Source organism: Formica exsecta, unplaced genomic scaffold (genome assembly GCF_003651465.1).
Source record: "Formica exsecta isolate Colony F162 unplaced genomic scaffold, ASM365146v1 scaffold363, whole genome shotgun sequence".
Lineage (NCBI taxonomy): Eukaryota > Metazoa > Arthropoda > Insecta > Hymenoptera > Formicidae > Formica > Formica exsecta.
The window spans coordinates 494,348-510,844 of NW_021850877.1; the positions used below are offsets into that span (position 1 = coordinate 494,348).

Here is a 16,497-nt window from a genome sequence, read left to right on the forward strand (position 1 = left end):
ATATTTTGTAATTTTTAAAAATCTAATAAACTGTATTATTAATACAAAACACATACGTCTTCTGAATCAACCTACCCATCCATTCCCATCTTGTGTCACACATACCTCTTTGTTAATTATATATTTTTGTAATACTTTGTTGCCTATTTTTCGTTCTTGGAATTTCTGAAACTGCGTTTCTTTAACTCAAGTATCAGAAAAATATAATCAGCAAAGAGGTGGCATGAATTAAAATTCAAAGATCTGCGAAAAATTGAAGTTTCGGAATTCGCAAAAGTATCAAGAGGATATAATCAGCAAAGAGGTGGCACAAATCGAAATTTTAAAAAGCGCAAAAATTTGAAGTTTCGAAATTCGCAAAAGTATCAGGAGAACATAATCAGCAAGGAGGTAGATGGCACAAATCGAAAATTTTAAAAAGCGCAAAAATTTGAAGTTTCAAAATTCGCAAGTATCAGGAGAACATAATCAGCAAGGCGGTAGATGGCACAAATCGAAAATTTTAAAAAGCGCAAAAATTTGAAGCTTCAAAATTCGCAAGTATCAGGAGAACATAATCAGCAAGGCGGTAGATGGCACAAATCGAAAATTTTAAAAAGCGCAAAAATTTGAAGCTTCAAAATTCGCAAGTATCAGGAGAACATAATCAGCAAGGAAGTAGGTGGCACAAATCAAAAATTTTAAAAAGCGCAAAAATTTGAAGCTTCAAAATTCGCAAGTATCAGGAGAACATAATCAGCAAGAATATGGCGCAACTCAAAATTTTAAAAAGCGCAAAAATTTGAAGTTTCGAAATTCGCGAAAGTATCAGGTGAACATAATCAGCAAGGAAGTAGGTGGCACAAATCGAAAATTTTAATAAGCGCAAAAATTTGAAGTTTCAAAATTCGCAAGTATCAGGAGAACATAATCAGCAAGTAGGTAGGTGGCACAAATCAAAAATTCTAAAAAGCGCAAAAATTTGAAGTTTCAAAATTCGCAAGTATCAGGAGAACATAATCAGCAAGGAGGTAGGTGGCACAAATCGAAAATTCTGAAAAGCGCAAAAATTTGAAGTTTCGACATTCGCAAAAGTATCAGGAGAACATAATCAGCAAGGAGGTAGCGCAACTCAAAATTTTAAAAAGCGCAAAAATTTGAAGCTTCAAAATTCGCAAGTATCAGGAGAACATAATCAGCAAGGAGGTAGGTGGCACAAATCGAAAATTCTGAAAAGCGCAAAAATTTGAAGTTTCGACATTCGCAAAAGTATCAGGAGAACATAATCAGCAAGGAGGTAGGTGGCACAAATCGAAAATTCTAAAAAGCGCAAAAATTTGAAGTTTCGAAATTCGCAAAAGTATCAGGAGAACATAATCAGCAAGGAAGTAGGTTAGGTGGCACAAAAATTTTAAAAAGCGCAAAAATTTGAAGCTTCAAAATTCGCAAGTATCAGGAGAACATAATCAGCAAGAATATGGCGCGGCGCAATCGAAAATTCTGATAAGCGAAGAGTTCGCACGATGTTAAATTACAGAAAGCGGAAAATTTAAAGCTTCGAAATTCGCGCAAGTATCAGGAGAACATGATAAGCGAAGAGTTCGCACGATGTTAAATTACAGAAAGCGGAAAATTTAAAGCTTCGAAATTCGCGCAAGTATCAGGAGAACATGATAAGCGAAGAGTTCGCACGATGTTAAATTACAGAAAGCGGAAAATTTAAAGCTTCGAAATTCGCGCAAGTATCAGGAGAACATGATAAGCGAAGAGTTCGCACGATGTTAAATTACAGAAAGCGGAAAATTTAAAGCTTCGAAATTCGCGCAAGTATCAGGAGAACATGATAAGCGAAGAGTTCGCACGATGTTAAATTACAGAAAGCGGAAAATTTAAAGCTTCGAAATTCGCGCAAGTATCAGGAGAACATGATAAGCGAAGAGTTCGCACGATGTTAAATTACAGAAAGCGGAAAATTTAAAGCTTCGAAATTCGCGCAAGTATCAGGAGAACATGATAAGCGAAGAGTTCGCACGATGTTAAATTACAGAAAGCGGAAAATTTAAAGCTTCGAAATTCGCGCAAGTATCAGGAGAACATGATAAGCGAAGAGTTCGCACGATGTTAAATTACAGAAAGCGGAAAATTTAAAGCTTCGAAATTCGCGCAAGTATCAGGAGAACATGATAAGCGAAGAGTTCGCACGATGTTAAATTACAGAAAGCGGAAAATTTAAAGCTTCGAAATTCGCGCAAGTATCAGGAGAACATGATAAGCGAAGAGTTCGCACGATGTTAAATTACAGAAAGCGGAAAATTTAAAGCTTCGAAATTCGCGCAAGTATCAGGAGAACATGATAAGCGAAGAGTTCGCACGATGTTAAATTACAGAAAGCGGAAAATTTAAAGCTTCGAAATTCGCGCAAGTATCAGGAGAACATGATAAGCGAAGAGTTCGCACGATGTTAAATTACAGAAAGCGGAAAATTTAAAGCTTCGAAATTCGCGCAAGTATCAGGAGAACATGATAAGCGAAGAGTTCGCACGATGTTAAATTACAGAAAGCGGAAAATTTAAAGCTTCGAAATTCGCGCAAGTATCAGGAGAACATGATAAGCGAAGAGTTCGCACGATGTTAAATTACAGAAAGCGGAAAATTTAAAGCTTCGAAATTCGCGCAAGTATCAGGAGAACATGATAAGCGAAGAGTTCGCACGATGTTAAATTACAGAAAGCGGAAAATTTAAAGCTTCGAAATTCGCGCAAGTATCAGGAGAACATGATAAGCGAAGAGTTCGCACGATGTTAAATTACAGAAAGCGGAAAATTTAAAGCTTCGAAATTCGCGCAAGTATCAGGAGAACATGATAAGCGAAGAGTTCGCACGATGTTAAATTACAGAAAGCGGAAAATTTAAAGCTTCGAAATTCGCGCAAGTATCAGGAGAACATGATAAGCGAAGAGTTCGCACGATGTTAAATTACAGAAAGCGGAAAATTTAAAGCTTCGAAATTCGCGCAAGTATCAGGAGAACATGATAAGCGAAGAGTTCGCACGATGTTAAATTACAGAAAGCGGAAAATTTAAAGCTTCGAAATTCGCGCAAGTATCAGGAGAACATGATAAGCGAAGAGTTCGCACGATGTTAAATTACAGAAAGCGGAAAATTTAAAGCTTCGAAATTCGCGCAAGTATCAGGAGAACATGATAAGCGAAGAGTTCGCACGATGTTAAATTACAGAAAGCGGAAAATTTAAAGCTTCGAAATTCGCGCAAGTATCAGGAGAACATGATAAGCGAAGAGTTCGCACGATGTTAAATTACAGAAAGCGGAAAATTTAAAGCTTCGAAATTCGCGCAAGTATCAGGAGAACATGATAAGCGAAGAGTTCGCACGATGTTAAATTACAGAAAGCGGAAAATTTAAAGCTTCGAAATTCGCGCAAGTATCAGGAGAACATGATAAGCGAAGAGTTCGCACGATGTTAAATTACAGAAAGCGGAAAATTTAAAGCTTCGAAATTCGCGCAAGTATCAGGAGAACATGATAAGCGAAGAGTTCGCACGATGTTAAATTACAGAAAGCGGAAAATTTAAAGCTTCGAAATTCGCGCAAGTATCAGGAGAACATGATAAGCGAAGAGTTCGCACGATGTTAAATTACAGAAAGCGGAAAATTTAAAGCTTCGAAATTCGCGCAAGTATCAGGAGAACATGATAAGCGAAGAGTTCGCACGATGTTAAATTACAGAAAGCGGAAAATTTAAAGCTTCGAAATTCGCGCAAGTATCAGGAGAACATGATAAGCGAAGAGTTCGCACGATGTTAAATTACAGAAAGCGGAAAATTTAAAGCTTCGAAATTCGCGCAAGTATCAGGAGAACATGATAAGCGAAGAGTTCGCACGATGTTAAATTACAGAAAGCGGAAAATTTAAAGCTTCGAAATTCGCGCAAGTATCAGGAGAACATGATAAGCGAAGAGTTCGCACGATGTTAAATTACAGAAAGCGGAAAATTTAAAGCTTCGAAATTCGCGCAAGTATCAGGAGAACATGATAAGCGAAGAGTTCGCACGATGTTAAATTACAGAAAGCGGAAAATTTAAAGCTTCGAAATTCGCGCAAGTATCAGGAGAACATGATAAGCGAAGAGTTCGCACGATGTTAAATTACAGAAAGCGGAAAATTTAAAGCTTCGAAATTCGCGCAAGTATCAGGAGAACATGATAAGCGAAGAGTTCGCACGATGTTAAATTACAGAAAGCGGAAAATTTAAAGCTTCGAAATTCGCGCAAGTATCAGGAGAACATGATAAGCAAAGAGTTCGCACGATGTTAACTTACAGAAAGCGGAAATTTAAAGCTTCGAAATCCGCACAAGTATCAGGAGAACATAATCAGTAAAGAGGTGGCACATGGTAAAATTTCAAAGAGCATGAAAATTCGAATGAAAAACCTTCAGAATCCGTAAAGGTACAAGTTTTTTTTTTTTTTTTTTTTTACGAAGGAAGAGAAAAATGCATTATGCATTCCCACCGGCCGGTCCGGTGGAGTATGCGGGACTCACACCCGCTAAAAAACTCTCCCTGCAGGTCAACCTTTGGCCTTCCGCCGATATTTATATAAATTTAAATTTTTAGATATCGGAAACATGATAGGCAAGAGAGGTAATACAAATAAAAATTTCAAATTTGAAATTTTGAAAACTCCAACTTTATTTTCTTTTCTCATTTACAGTATAGTGAAAATTACTATCTGAAAATTAATTGTTCTTATAACTCATCTCTCAATTTTCATAAATGATCGCTGTACAACTTATAAATATCTAAGGAGAAAAAAATCCATATTGTATATATAAATATATATGGAATATGTCCATATATATACATATTATTAATATACCTTTCCATATAAATGTGTGTCAATTTGATACATGATTCAGTAATCTCTGCATAATATATTTGAAATTGTAAATGAATATTGTTACGTAATGAACTTTTTATAAATTAACTTGTTAATTTGGTATCTATATCAATGATGATATTGAATACATAGTGTATTCGTAAAATCGAGAGCGTTATTAATATACATCTTCATATATCAAAAATTTACATCTATATAAAAATCTGTACATTACATACTAAAAATTGTGGATAATCACAATAACATGATCACAATCGGGGAACTAATGCTACAACCATGATACGCTACACGGTTGCATATACTGTTATTGTAATAACAATTAACCATTGTATTGTTATACTATTAAAATTGTATTAATGTCTATTTTAAAAAACTTTAAAAAAACATTTTAAAGTGATTAATGATTAAATAATTATGTACTGATACAATTTATGTATCCAGAACTTTAAATCGATATTTCTATTGTTATCAAGTATGTAATATTTCTATATATACAGTTATAAAATGCAAGAATTGAAATGTTGCTATTTATAGCTATTCTTTGCTCAGTAGGATATATATACCTTATATTAATAAAAAAAATTAATTTAGTATCACTTGCGTGTTTGAATCAAAATTAAAAATAAATGTAGATTTTCAATTTAAACTCGAAGGATTTCTGCCGCTTTATTGTAACAAATGGCTATCCAATCGGGCTGCGTGGCGCCCCACTGAATCTGATTAACTTCACCTTCTGCAGCAGTGTAAGCGAGTATGGGATCTTCTATCGCTCTTGGCATTTGCTGTATATCCCAAATCAGGGCCTGATTATCATCACCAGCTGTGCAAATGTGACAGGATGAATGTGGGGCCCAAGCTATACCATTAACGCTAGCTCTGTAACAAAAAAAGAAAAAGACGATTAGTCAAAGAAATTTTTACTGAAATCAATCAAACAAATAAAAATATATCTCTGTATTATGTATATAAATAACAATCATGAATGGACGAGATAATTAATATTATATCGTTTTATATTGACCTGTGATTACTCAATCTCGCGACTGGCGTGCACGGCACACGAACGTCCAAAATGATAACCTCGCACGCATCCATCGCTACAGTAGCAAGATAGTTGGGATCCTGCTTGTTCCATGCTAGTCGCAATAGCGGAGTGTGTTGCGGGTCCTCGTAAATTATCGTCGAGTGCTCCAAGTGTCGTAGATCGAACATCCGCACGGATCCGTCGGCGCCGACAGATGCGAACATGTCGCGACCGCCTCCAGCACGACTAAATGCGATGTCGTATACTTCCTTGTCGTGCGCAATCAGTTGCGTTTTCACGTGACCCGTGACCATGTTCACTCTGCCTAATACCTGTCCTGTCTCCAATCCCCAAATAGTGCAGGTTGTGTCTATACTCGAAGTGCCTATTAGATTCGGATCCACTTCGTTCCAATCGAAGGATGTAAGCGGTGCACAGAAATCCGAATTCTTATTGTTATTCAGAACACATTCCAAACGAGTCTCTGGCTCTGCGGCACGCCACACTCTTAGATAATCACCGGATGTGGCGAGAAGATCCGGAAATAGACCTAACAAATACTTATTGGATTATTGGTAGAATCCAAAAAAGATTACAAATTAAAGTAAATGTGTAAGTACCTTTGCTGTCGGGTATCCACATAATTTTTGTAGTTGGATAAGGATGATCAAATGTACTTTTAGCACTAAATTCAGATGTTTCTTCATCCAGTGAAACAATTTGTACTTTATTGTTATATTCTTCTACAAAACTTCCCAGTGCTAAACGAAATCTTTTGTCAGGTCTCACTGACCAGTTCATACTGTACAATGGCCAAGGGGCCTCATACTTGTAGATTTCTTTGCGTTTTGGTGGAACGGTGTGCATAGCCATGATTAAGCTCTAAAATTCTTGTCCTGATTGCACTGAAAGCAATTTTTTAATTTAATAATGGTAATTTCACATATATTTAAGAATATTTTTTTCCTCTTTTTTATGAAATAGCATTATACATATCTCAAAAAATAAAACTATATTTACGTAAATTATTAAAATAAGTATTGAAATAATTGAGATTAAGAAGCAGCAAAACTTGTTTAAATTTATCAACAAACCTGACAAGTATGTATTGTTACAAAAGAATAATCACTGAAGATAATCTGACTGACAGAAGCTTAAATTTCTTTAACAATCATATCGGTAAAAGAAATTAAATCATTTAGATGAAAAAAATGTGCAGGTCCACACATTCCGAATAAAAAACGCGGAAATTCACACGAGAGTTATTCACTAATGTTTCGAGAATAAAATGGCGTTTCTGAGATTTTTGTAACTAAATCTTTATACGAAATTCTTCAAATTCTTTCCTCTGCAAATTTTAATTAATCTTTTTCAACCTTCCTCTATATAATTCAATTATTAAAAACGTATGAAATTTCCACAAATAATGTATCACGATATGTTCGATAAACACTATGACGTTGTTGGACGCTCTCCATTCCATAAACTCTGCATTTCACAGATCTATCGTCTACTGTGTATCTACGGTGCTTTGTTATGGACAAAAATTTCTTTGTCCCAATTGGCCAATCAAACGCTTCGAAGTATTTGTAACACGCGAAAAAATTCCCTAGCCACTTGTCAGATTTATTCGTGTTTCTTGTGGTTTGTTTCCTTTCTATATATTTTATATTCATTGACGTAACATCTGACCGAGATCCGAAATGTGTTTACAAATATTTATTTATTTGTAAAAAATATTTTCGCGTAATTTTATTTTAATTTATTATGGCTGGGGAAGTGATCGTCGACGCCCTACCTTATATCGATCAGGGATACGATGAACCTGGCGTGCGAGAAGCGGTAAATAATAAATCATGTGTTCTCTTTTTATTACAATTGAATAAACTAAGCAGCGTAATTGGAGGTTATATATCTTGAAGGTGTCATCTTGTTAAAAATTCGCGTATTTTTTTCTTTATAAAATATCTGAAATCCAACGTGTTCCAGGCACTGGCGATGGTTGAGGAAGAGACACGTCGTTACAGGCCGACGAAGAATTATCTGGAACACTTGCAGCTTTTGAATATAACCGCCTTCGAAACGGAGGTAATGAAGCATGAGTTCGAGAGGATGCAGAATCGCTTGCCGATGGAAGTTCTTAGTATGAAACGTTACGAGTTGCCACCGCCTCCGTCCGGCAAACTCAACGATTTAGCAGCATGGAACGAGAGTGTAGAAAACAGTAGCGCACAGCTGGAACATCAGGCCACTAGGTAGACAATGATTTTATTGGCTCGTTACACAGTCTCTTGTATTATTCGTTACATCCATTTGCACAATTCCAGAATCTGTAATTTAGAATTAATGATGGGCTATGGGTGCGAAGCGTGGAAATCTTATCTGGAAGTGTTGGTTCAGTTGGTGGGTCAGGCTCAAAAGCAAATGCAGACGCTGAGGAAAATGATTCAAGAGGTAAATTGGCAAAGGAAGTCGATGCAGACTCAAGGAGGTGATAAACTGAGAGCCCTTGAAGCACAGTGGGTTGGTTTGGTGTCCAAAAATTACGAGATTGAGCAGGCTTGCGTGCACTTGGAAGAGGAAATACAGAAAATAATGATGAACAAAGAAGCTGTGGAAATCAATGATGTACCAGCGGAGGAAGGGCCCGATGTGCCGGAGAAAAGCGCCACAGAGGCTATGGCATTACAGATGCAGCAGCAAGAGAATCAGGAGACTTAGCATAATTTAAATTGTATATAATTATTAAGTAAAAAAAAAAAAATGAGACAACATATAGATACATTAATAATCGATTCGCATTCAGTATTTATAAACGCGTCATGAAGACTTTGATAATAAAGCACAATTTATTACATTGTTGTTTACACGTATCACACTTTGTTTACGCTTTTACAATATACATATGTACACGATTATCACTGTTGAAATCGATACACTTTACTAATTAACAATTATTTATAATTTATGTGCTGAATGCTCCGTTTTAAATAGGCTACTTGCGTTCGTGTATCGACACATTGCACACATTGCGTAGGCCTAGCTGAGTTTTTTTTTTTTTCTTTTTCTTTTATTCTCGTTAGGACAGCGTCAATATATCGTGATAATTACAAAGCGAATAGCTAAGCATTTTTACTTTCGGCCGATTATTCGGTATAAAAAAATACATGGGTTCAATCTTCGTTTCGCGTAATCTTGTCTTCTCGTAACGACAAGAAAGACGTTAGCAGTAATTCTTGAATCGTTGAACTTATGCACTGTGCCTCGTCTTCTATCATTCAGTCACTCGACTGTCATAACGATGTCTCGCTAGCACCAGAGCTTTGAGACTGCAGTGCTATGCTTCCTTTATAACCCATCGATTCGTCCTCTAATAAAGCTATTCGTTGCTTCAACGTTTTCACCTAAAGATATGACAGAAAATTAAATTAATACATTCAGTACACAAATTTATATATAAAAGAAATGTATATTTCCTTATATAGCTATAAACTCTGTTTTATATATAATTCTCAGCATATATTGTATGCATGTGTGTATGAGTTTACTATATTTAATGTATATATGTACACGCGTGCGCATCAGAAATAATCCAATATGGTGGCAGCCGATAGTCGACTAGCAAGATAGTTGCATAACTCGAAGAGCTGTGTTTAAATATTTTTAATGCAATTTTATATTGTAAGGTTGAGGAAACTATTTGAGAAGTGGCCGGGAAAACGAATATTCCGTGAGTATCGATTTCTGCCGATATTTTTCTTCTTGGGAGCGGCCTTGGAATACTCTATGATCAACTGGCATGTGGGAGAGGTTAACTTTTACAAGACGTATAAACGTCGAAGAATAAACGAATTAGTGGAGGAGAGACTACAGCAGGAGGCCTAAATTTACACAAATTTTCTACTGGGACTTTGACGTATAATGCCAGCTGGGTTGTCCTGGCCACGCTATATCATGTTCTGTACAACAACATTGGTTACAATGCTAGCCGGCGCACAGTGTGTTCATCAAATCTACAAACCGCTCGGCGATCTGGAAGATCTCGTCGAACAAGAGTTAAAGGAGAGACGGAAGAAGCTACAGAAGAAATAATATCAGAAGAATGTACTAGTGTATAATAAATAATTGTTCTTATGAATATCGAGTGATGAAAGCAGATACTTCACCTATAATTAATCATACCTGCGCAGCATGCCTCTCTACCATTCCCAGCATTTGTTGCTCCAACTTTTTCAGTCTAGATTGATATTTCTTCTTGGACTTTTCCAGAGTTTGAACTAATGCACTAAAAAAAGGGCAGAGAAAATTCTATTTTTATTACAAGTGCGTAGAAAACATTCCATAAGTGAATATTGCATAATGACTTACCCGTTAGCTCTTTTCAAATCGTTGACAAGTTCGGCGGATTGCTGATGCCTGAGTTCGGAATTCTTATTGACTTCGTCCAAGGTCGAGATCAATTCCTGCAGACGTTCTTTCAGCCTCGCTTCTCTGCCTAGTGCTTCGATTAGCTCAGACTCCATCCCCTCGCTCTCATTGTTGCTCAAACCGCGATCCTACATGCGTTTTCAGTTAATTAGCGCAAGAAGATACGGGAGATTTAAAAAAAAAAAAAAAAAAAAAAAAAAACAATACACGATACCTTGTTCGTTGCCATTGCGAGCATAGCTTCCGCATCGCTCAATTGGCTCTGGAGATGCTGTATGGTAGCGTGTTGGGCCGCGATCTGCGTGTCCCGTGCGTTTAACTTCAATTCTATGGTGGCGCGTTCCTTCTCCAGAAGAAATACCCTGGCGCGCAACTCAGCCTTATCTTCTCGCATGGCCATGAGTTCCTGAATAATCATTAAATTCTTGTAAAATAAAATATTCGAAAGTTTCGATGAGTTTTAATCTAAATTTTATATTTTTTTATAATCTTTATATATTTTAAAATTTTATAAACTTTTTTCTAAAATTCTCTTCAATCATAGATATCGACCTGCATAAGTACGGCAGTTTCCAAATCGAGTTTCCTGGCTTCCGCCAGAGAGATGGTGTTCTTCGTGTTCAAAGGTTCCGCGTGTACACTTTCCAGTTCGACCGCCGTGGATCTCACCATCGTACGTTCTCCCTTCAATCTACTAATGTGCCTCCTGAGTCGTTGCTCGTCTTCTACGTTCCACATTACTTCCGAACTATCGTCAAGAAAAAAATTTATACATCATACATACACGCTGTGTGCGATATAAAGTAATACGCACTCGTCCGATAAGACCATGCTGTCTTCCCACGGAGCACCCAATGTATTAGTACAGTCGTTCTCGAGTCTATTCAAGACATGATACGCAACGTTCTCGGCCGCCCTTCTATTATCGATTGTCACGTTGCTCCTCTCGGTAGAGAGCCCGATCTCGCTTTCCAATAGAGCGACGAGAACGTCGTAGGCCTCGATAGCGCGATCGCTGTACGAAAGCGCGAGCCGCAACGCCGTCGCGTTCGATTCATACTTGCCGACCAATAAGCTCAACCTGTAATGCAACGAGAAAAGATCACCATATGGTACGCACGTGACATTGCTCCTGTCATTTTGAAAAACGTACCTGTCGCATTGCGCCTTGCTCTCGTGCAACGTGAGAGCGAGAACCGCGTTGTTCGCCCGCGCGTGCTCGAGCCTGCTGTTCAATCGCTCCGTCTCGACCTCGAACTGCTTCTCGGAACCGTTCAGTTCCTGTAGATTTGATTGCTCCAGGAGATCCGATACGAGATGCTCGGCGACCATGGTGGAACATACCTGAAATATATCGGCGCATAATCGCGCATCGTAAAGTTAAGAGAAACAAACAAAAAAGTAAATAAACGATATTCTTTACAAGTTAAAATGTCGCGTACTCCGAGATTAGTGATGTCCGGACCGGTAATGTGCCTCTCGTCCGTTCTCCTCAATCTCACCCTCTCTGCCATTTTGAGAACCGGCGGTTCTTCCCTCGTTACGCTCTTCGTCGGAGGTGTCTGTAGTGGTGGTAAAAGCGGCGAGCATGGCGCCGTCAAAGGCTCCGGCGAGCTGGTGTTACCCCTTGTCTACGAAGGAAAGAGACGATATATAATAAAAGTGTAAAAGAATTAAAACCAGGGACAATAAACATGAAATTATAACTACTTCTATCAATATTTTTTTTGTGTTTTTATCTTATTATATTAATCCTTGTTATTAAAAATTTTCATTTCTTTTATTAAAATATATACGAAATAAATATATCTCTTCCATATATAAAACTAGATCTATAGTTTGACGTAAAAAATTGCTCTGAACTAACTCTAAGTTCTCGACGCGGCGAATCGCTGCCCGTCGTCTGCCTCTGATTACCGGTCTGATTCTTAAAATGAGCCAATTGCGCCTGCAAACTCGTGATCTCCGCTCGTAATGCCATGGTCTCTTCTTGCAGCGTCGCGACGGCGACGCTCTGACAAGACATTGCTTGCTGCGTCGGTTCTGGAGTCGGCAACGCGGCTGGACTGTCCAGCTGTTCCCTGCCATTCTACGTTAAAAGTAAAATCGTATAATTTATTAGCTCTTGGCATCAGAATTTAAAATATCAATATATGCGTAGGATATATATATATTGGATATCTAGCAACACAACGAGACCGTACAATAATTCAGAGAGAAATTAATTTTTATTTCAGAAACTTCTCTTCACCTCGACCGGTCGATTCTCATCATCGCAGCAACTGGAATCAGCATCCCCCAAGGTACGATCACCGTCTCCTTGGATGTCTCCGCCGCCCTCGCTTTCCTCCACCGGATTAGTGATGGAACCTTCGGCGTCCCTGCTCGTCTCGACCTCTGCGCATTAAAAGACGAGCCTCAGATCGCGGCTTCGAACGATCAGTACGTTTGGAATTTCGCGCAAACGTTCTCCGCAATCGCGATTCAAAGAGATCGCATCTACTCCGTCAGCTCGTGAGTTATTTATCGGAAGAAAGCAATCGCCGGGAAGAAGAACAGTCGTTTCTCGCGACGCGAGGTATGCGAGTCTCTCCGAGAGAGACTCGGCTCTTCTTCTCGGTAACGACAGAAGGAATGGGAATCGCGAGAGAGTTACAATATTACTATCGTTATTGCCGGAGACCGAGAAGAGATCGTTGATTGCCTCCCCGCGTTTCCCGGAGAATTGGCCGTGACACTCTCGTCTAGGCTCGTCTCTTTATCTCTCTCTCCGGAGAAGAAAATCGGTACGCGGAATCGCGACGCGCATCGTCTCGTCGTCCGTCGTTGCGGATACCTTACCGGACTCGTCCTCCTCGGCAATTACGGTGGCGCGATGCCGCTCCAGCTGTCTGCCGAGCTCGGCGATGACGGAATGCAACTCGGTGAGCCGCTCCTCGTGCCGCGCCGCTTGCTGTTCCGCCCGCTGATCAGCGCGGGCCGCCTGCACCTCCGCCCGCATCAGCGCGGCCTCGGCTGCCTCCCGCGCGCGAGTAGCCGCTACCAGGCGCGAGTTCAGCTCGGCCACCTCGGACCGCAGAGAGGAGAGCGCGGCCGCATGCAGCTGCGAAATGAAATTCCTCCGTTCCTTCAATTCTTCGAATTTTCCATGTTTTAATTGCGAAAAAATTCTTTCATTATTGTGGGTGTCTACCCAAATCTTATAAAAAAAAATGTCCTGATTTTTCTGGTATTTTTGTTTAAAATTCCGGTGATAAACAAAATATTTTAAAGATTTCTTATAATGCAACTTTCTAAAATAAGTTTTTGTCTTGTATACTTTTTCTTATGCTTCTCACTTGTACGAAGGAAAAACAGAGCCACTTAAGTTTCAGATACTAGATTTGTAAATGTACTGAAGAAAATTAAATAGCTTTCGTAACATAAATATTTCTCACTTGCACATTTTTATTCTTTTATCGCTAAATATATATATTCACGTCTTGATAAATAATAATTAGTAAAAATAAATTTCTCAAATATACATATGCGTAGATCAATTTAATTAAGTTAATTTAATTTTCATTATATAAGTAGTATAAATAATATAGTATAAATAATAAAAATAAGTATAAATAGAAAACATTCACAATGTCTTGATAATGTAATGTAAACCAGAAATAGTCTTGATGCATTAAAATAGTGCGCAGAATACTTTGTACGTCGCGTGAATCAGCGCTAAATTGGTTTACTAATTTGCATAGTGATGTAACATGTTGAATGATTAGTACCGCGAATCTCGAGTGAGATCTCTCGAGATCATTAAAAATAAAAGCAAACGACGCATATCACCAACGCGAATCAAAATATGTTCTTCGCTTCCTCTTCTCGTGAGCGATCGAGTTTCTTTTATCCGCATAAACGCGGAAAACGCGTCAAAAAATAACTCGCCTGAGCTTCCTTCTCACGCACAGCCACGTATCGGACATTACGAGACGATAACAATTCTCGGTCACGTCATTGCAGAGCAATTACTGAACAGGAAGCGAAGGGGAAGTCGCGATGTATAAAACAGTTGGACGCTCGAGCATGCGAACATTCGTCTCTGAAATATTATCGGCGTGGCATCGATCTTGACGCATCTATAATCCCAGATTTTGCTCACGAAAAGTTCAGGTAATGTCAAATCGCTTGTCATGAAAAGCCAACAATGTCTTGCTTTTTTAAGGAGATATTTTTTATCATCATTTATCAATAACTTGATGACTTCTGAATTTTTTAATTTATATTTTTTTTTAATTTATATTTATATAGTTTTCTTATATATATATTTTTAATATGTTATTTAAAGTTTTTTTTTTCTATAATTTAATTTTACTCCCGTATATGTATATTAAAATTTTTTAATTTATATATTGTACACATTATATATATTTTGATTTGTTTTCGCTTGCATTTAACTTGTAAAAATATTGTCCTAAAGTAAACTTGCATTCAAATAATCAATATACATCGTTCTTCCTATATTTTCACAAGGAATACGCTCTTACTTTGTCAATATTTACGAAGGAATATTCGAGAATGTATGAGAGAAATGCGTACACATATATGCAAAATCCTCTACATATATTATTATTATTTTCTATGTAATAATATCTATATCATGTCAACAGGTGACTGAAATTAATCAAAGATGAAGCAGATGCTCGCTCTAATGGTCATCGTTGTCGTACTTTCGACGGCAATTACTGCAGACGATGACAAAGACTACATTCATCTACCGGGAAAAAATTGCGACGACGCACCGCCCTGTCCCGATGATAGACCCTGCGTGATGGCACCACCCCATTGCAATGTCGGTACCTGCGGCAAGGATCCGGTGCCGACGTGCGGAAAGAAACCCTAAATGTAAGGACTCCGAGGAAAGATTTGTTGTTCGTTTATACCTTGATATATCCGCTTTCTTTCCTCTTATATAATAAAATGTTATTTCAAGGATGAAAAATTGTGTGTTTATGCTAACTGTACATGAAATTGCGGTGAAACATTTGGCGAGGAAAAACGTTTACGGGAAAAACGGTTACGAGGAAATTGCGAACGATATGAGACGAGGAACGTTTTTCGACGTAAAATCGCGTGTTCCGGTGAAGCCCGGCAATCTTCGATGTTTCATTCACAAAGGATCCTCTCGTCCTCGGTTAAGGTCAGTGTGTGCGTGTGTACCGTCCCAAGTGCAAACAGGGGGGACACGACGGCCGGAGTGTAATTCAAACAAAAAGCAATCAAGGATTCAATTACAAGGCCGTGCGCACACACAGCCAGCACGGTGGTTCGCAGTTTCATCGGCGAGTAAGGTCACGAACGAAGAGACTCGATTACCGAACTCGCCTTCGGACATGTCGAACCGTTCAGTCGGACACAAACTCGCAATAATTTCCATATAGTAATTTCCATATCGCGCGTTAATTTGCGTAAAGAACGTTGCGATAATAATAATAGAGGCATAATTAGGGGACACAGGTAGTGTTTCGCGGACGCAATAATAAAATAATAATCAAACTCTAGATATTCCAATAGAAAATAAAGACGATAATTTGATTAATAAAAAATTAAAAATAATAATATTTAGTATGATATAAACATTTGCGGCTTCGATTTCTAAATGCAAAATGTCTCCGTTCTTTTTTAACTACCTTTTTAAATTCATTGTCAACTGCTTACAATATAAGAGCAAAATTTTTAAAGAGAGAATTAAAAAAAAAAAGATTCTTTGAATCCCATTAAAATTCCATAAGAATTCTCTGATTTTTCCAGGTACAAAAGAAATTTCTAAAAATTCCAAGTTTTCCATATTTTTCTGGGGAATAGATACCCTGTTTAAAACGTTCAAAAATGCGCGATCGTTTGGTTGCAATGTAAGAGCGCGCGCAGAATGTTCCTTTGCGGAGTAACTTTCCGTGTTGACGTAAAAAAAAAGGAAAAATAAGAAACACCTGCACACAATAGCCAGTCGCCGGAGCAAAAGTGACAACGAGGATCCATGGCTCATATATCATTAACCTACATCTCGAAGCCGGTGGCATACAAATGACGGTGTCTTATATCCTTAGATACGATATGTGGAAAAAGAAAAAAGGCAGAAAAATGGAAGACGCTGAATGTTTCACG

The 16,497-nt window shown here is 38.1% G+C and overlaps 5 protein-coding genes and 1 long non-coding RNA gene across 7 annotated transcripts in view; 4 read left to right on the forward strand and 2 right to left on the reverse strand.

Annotated features, from left to right (window-relative positions):
• Window positions 1–4,674: 4,674 nt before the first annotated feature.
• On the reverse strand, window positions 4,675–7,419 carry LOC115239001 (DDB1- and CUL4-associated factor 7). Its single transcript, XM_029813282.1, has 4 exons — window positions 7,017–7,419; window positions 6,543–6,827; window positions 5,920–6,472; window positions 4,675–5,774 (listed from the first exon to the last, which is right to left on the reverse strand). Exons 2-4 carry the CDS (start codon window positions 6,793–6,795, stop codon window positions 5,540–5,542), a joined length of 1,041 nt encoding a protein of 346 aa, XP_029669142.1. The 5' UTR covers window positions 6,796–6,827; window positions 7,017–7,419; the 3' UTR covers window positions 4,675–5,539.
• A 165-nt stretch (window positions 7,420–7,584) lies between these two features.
• Window positions 7,585–8,774, forward strand: LOC115239004 (pre-mRNA-splicing factor SPF27). Its single transcript, XM_029813284.1, has 3 exons — window positions 7,585–7,764; window positions 7,912–8,177; window positions 8,250–8,774. Exons 1-3 carry the CDS (start codon window positions 7,690–7,692, stop codon window positions 8,641–8,643), a joined length of 735 nt encoding a protein of 244 aa, XP_029669144.1. The 5' UTR covers window positions 7,585–7,689; the 3' UTR covers window positions 8,644–8,774.
• A 196-nt stretch (window positions 8,775–8,970) lies between these two features.
• The window catches only part of LOC115238999 (colorectal mutant cancer protein), a 41,387-nt gene continuing 33,860 nt past the window's right edge, over window positions 8,971–16,497 (reverse strand). The window contains exons 5-15 of one of the 2 annotated variants that reach the window (XM_029813278.1): window positions 13,192–13,453; window positions 12,602–12,747; window positions 12,218–12,439; window positions 11,793–11,981; window positions 11,504–11,694; window positions 11,165–11,431; window positions 10,903–11,098; window positions 10,565–10,756; window positions 10,291–10,478; window positions 10,089–10,207; window positions 8,971–9,326 (exon numbers count right to left, since the gene is read on the reverse strand). In XM_029813278.1, the coding sequence (XP_029669138.1) occupies window positions 10,099–10,207; window positions 10,291–10,478; window positions 10,565–10,756; window positions 10,903–11,098; window positions 11,165–11,431; window positions 11,504–11,694; window positions 11,793–11,981; window positions 12,218–12,439; window positions 12,602–12,747; window positions 13,192–13,453 (1,962 nt within the window). In that variant the 3' untranslated portion in view covers window positions 8,971–9,326; window positions 10,089–10,098. The remainder of the gene's footprint in view (window positions 9,327–10,088; window positions 10,208–10,290; window positions 10,479–10,564; window positions 10,757–10,902; window positions 11,099–11,164; window positions 11,432–11,503; window positions 11,695–11,792; window positions 11,982–12,217; window positions 12,440–12,601; window positions 12,748–13,191; window positions 13,454–16,497) is intronic. The other variant, XM_029813277.1, reaches the window with a different exon arrangement.
• Window positions 9,519–10,057, forward strand: LOC115239006 (uncharacterized protein C12orf73 homolog). The gene has a single exon (XM_029813287.1). The coding sequence runs from the start codon at window positions 9,844–9,846 to the stop codon at window positions 10,012–10,014; it is 171 nt and encodes a 56-aa protein (XP_029669147.1). The 5' UTR covers window positions 9,519–9,843; the 3' UTR covers window positions 10,015–10,057.
• LOC115239005 (small integral membrane protein 4) lies at window positions 9,561–10,057 on the forward strand. Its single transcript, XM_029813285.1, has one exon. The coding sequence runs from the start codon at window positions 9,589–9,591 to the stop codon at window positions 9,805–9,807; it is 219 nt and encodes a 72-aa protein (XP_029669145.1). The 5' UTR covers window positions 9,561–9,588; the 3' UTR covers window positions 9,808–10,057.
• On the forward strand, window positions 13,950–15,334 carry LOC115239007. Its single transcript, XR_003884580.1, has 2 exons — window positions 13,950–14,505; window positions 15,003–15,334. It is a non-coding gene; the product is annotated as an uncharacterized LOC115239007 (long non-coding RNA).

Coding starts and splice junctions, on each gene's coding strand:
- LOC115239001 (XM_029813282.1), bottom strand. CDS start 6,795: ATGGCTATGCACACCGTTCCACCAAAACGCAAAGAAATCTACAAGTAT. Junction 6,473..6,542: donor GTGGATACCCGACAGCAAAG/GTACTTACACAT, acceptor AGTATTTGTTAG/GTCTATTTCCGGATCTTCTC. Junction 5,775..5,919: donor GCGAGATTGAGTAATCACAG/GTCAATATAAAA, acceptor TTTTTGTTACAG/AGCTAGCGTTAATGGTATAG.
- LOC115239004 (XM_029813284.1), top strand. CDS start 7,690: ATGGCTGGGGAAGTGATCGTCGACGCCCTACCTTATATCGATCAGGGA. Junction 7,765..7,911: donor AACCTGGCGTGCGAGAAGCG/GTAAATAATAAA, acceptor AACGTGTTCCAG/GCACTGGCGATGGTTGAGGA. Junction 8,178..8,249: donor CTGGAACATCAGGCCACTAG/GTAGACAATGAT, acceptor GCACAATTCCAG/AATCTGTAATTTAGAATTAA.
- LOC115239005 (XM_029813285.1), top strand. CDS start 9,589: ATGCAATTTTATATTGTAAGGTTGAGGAAACTATTTGAGAAGTGGCCG.
- LOC115239006 (XM_029813287.1), top strand. CDS start 9,844: ATGCCAGCTGGGTTGTCCTGGCCACGCTATATCATGTTCTGTACAACA.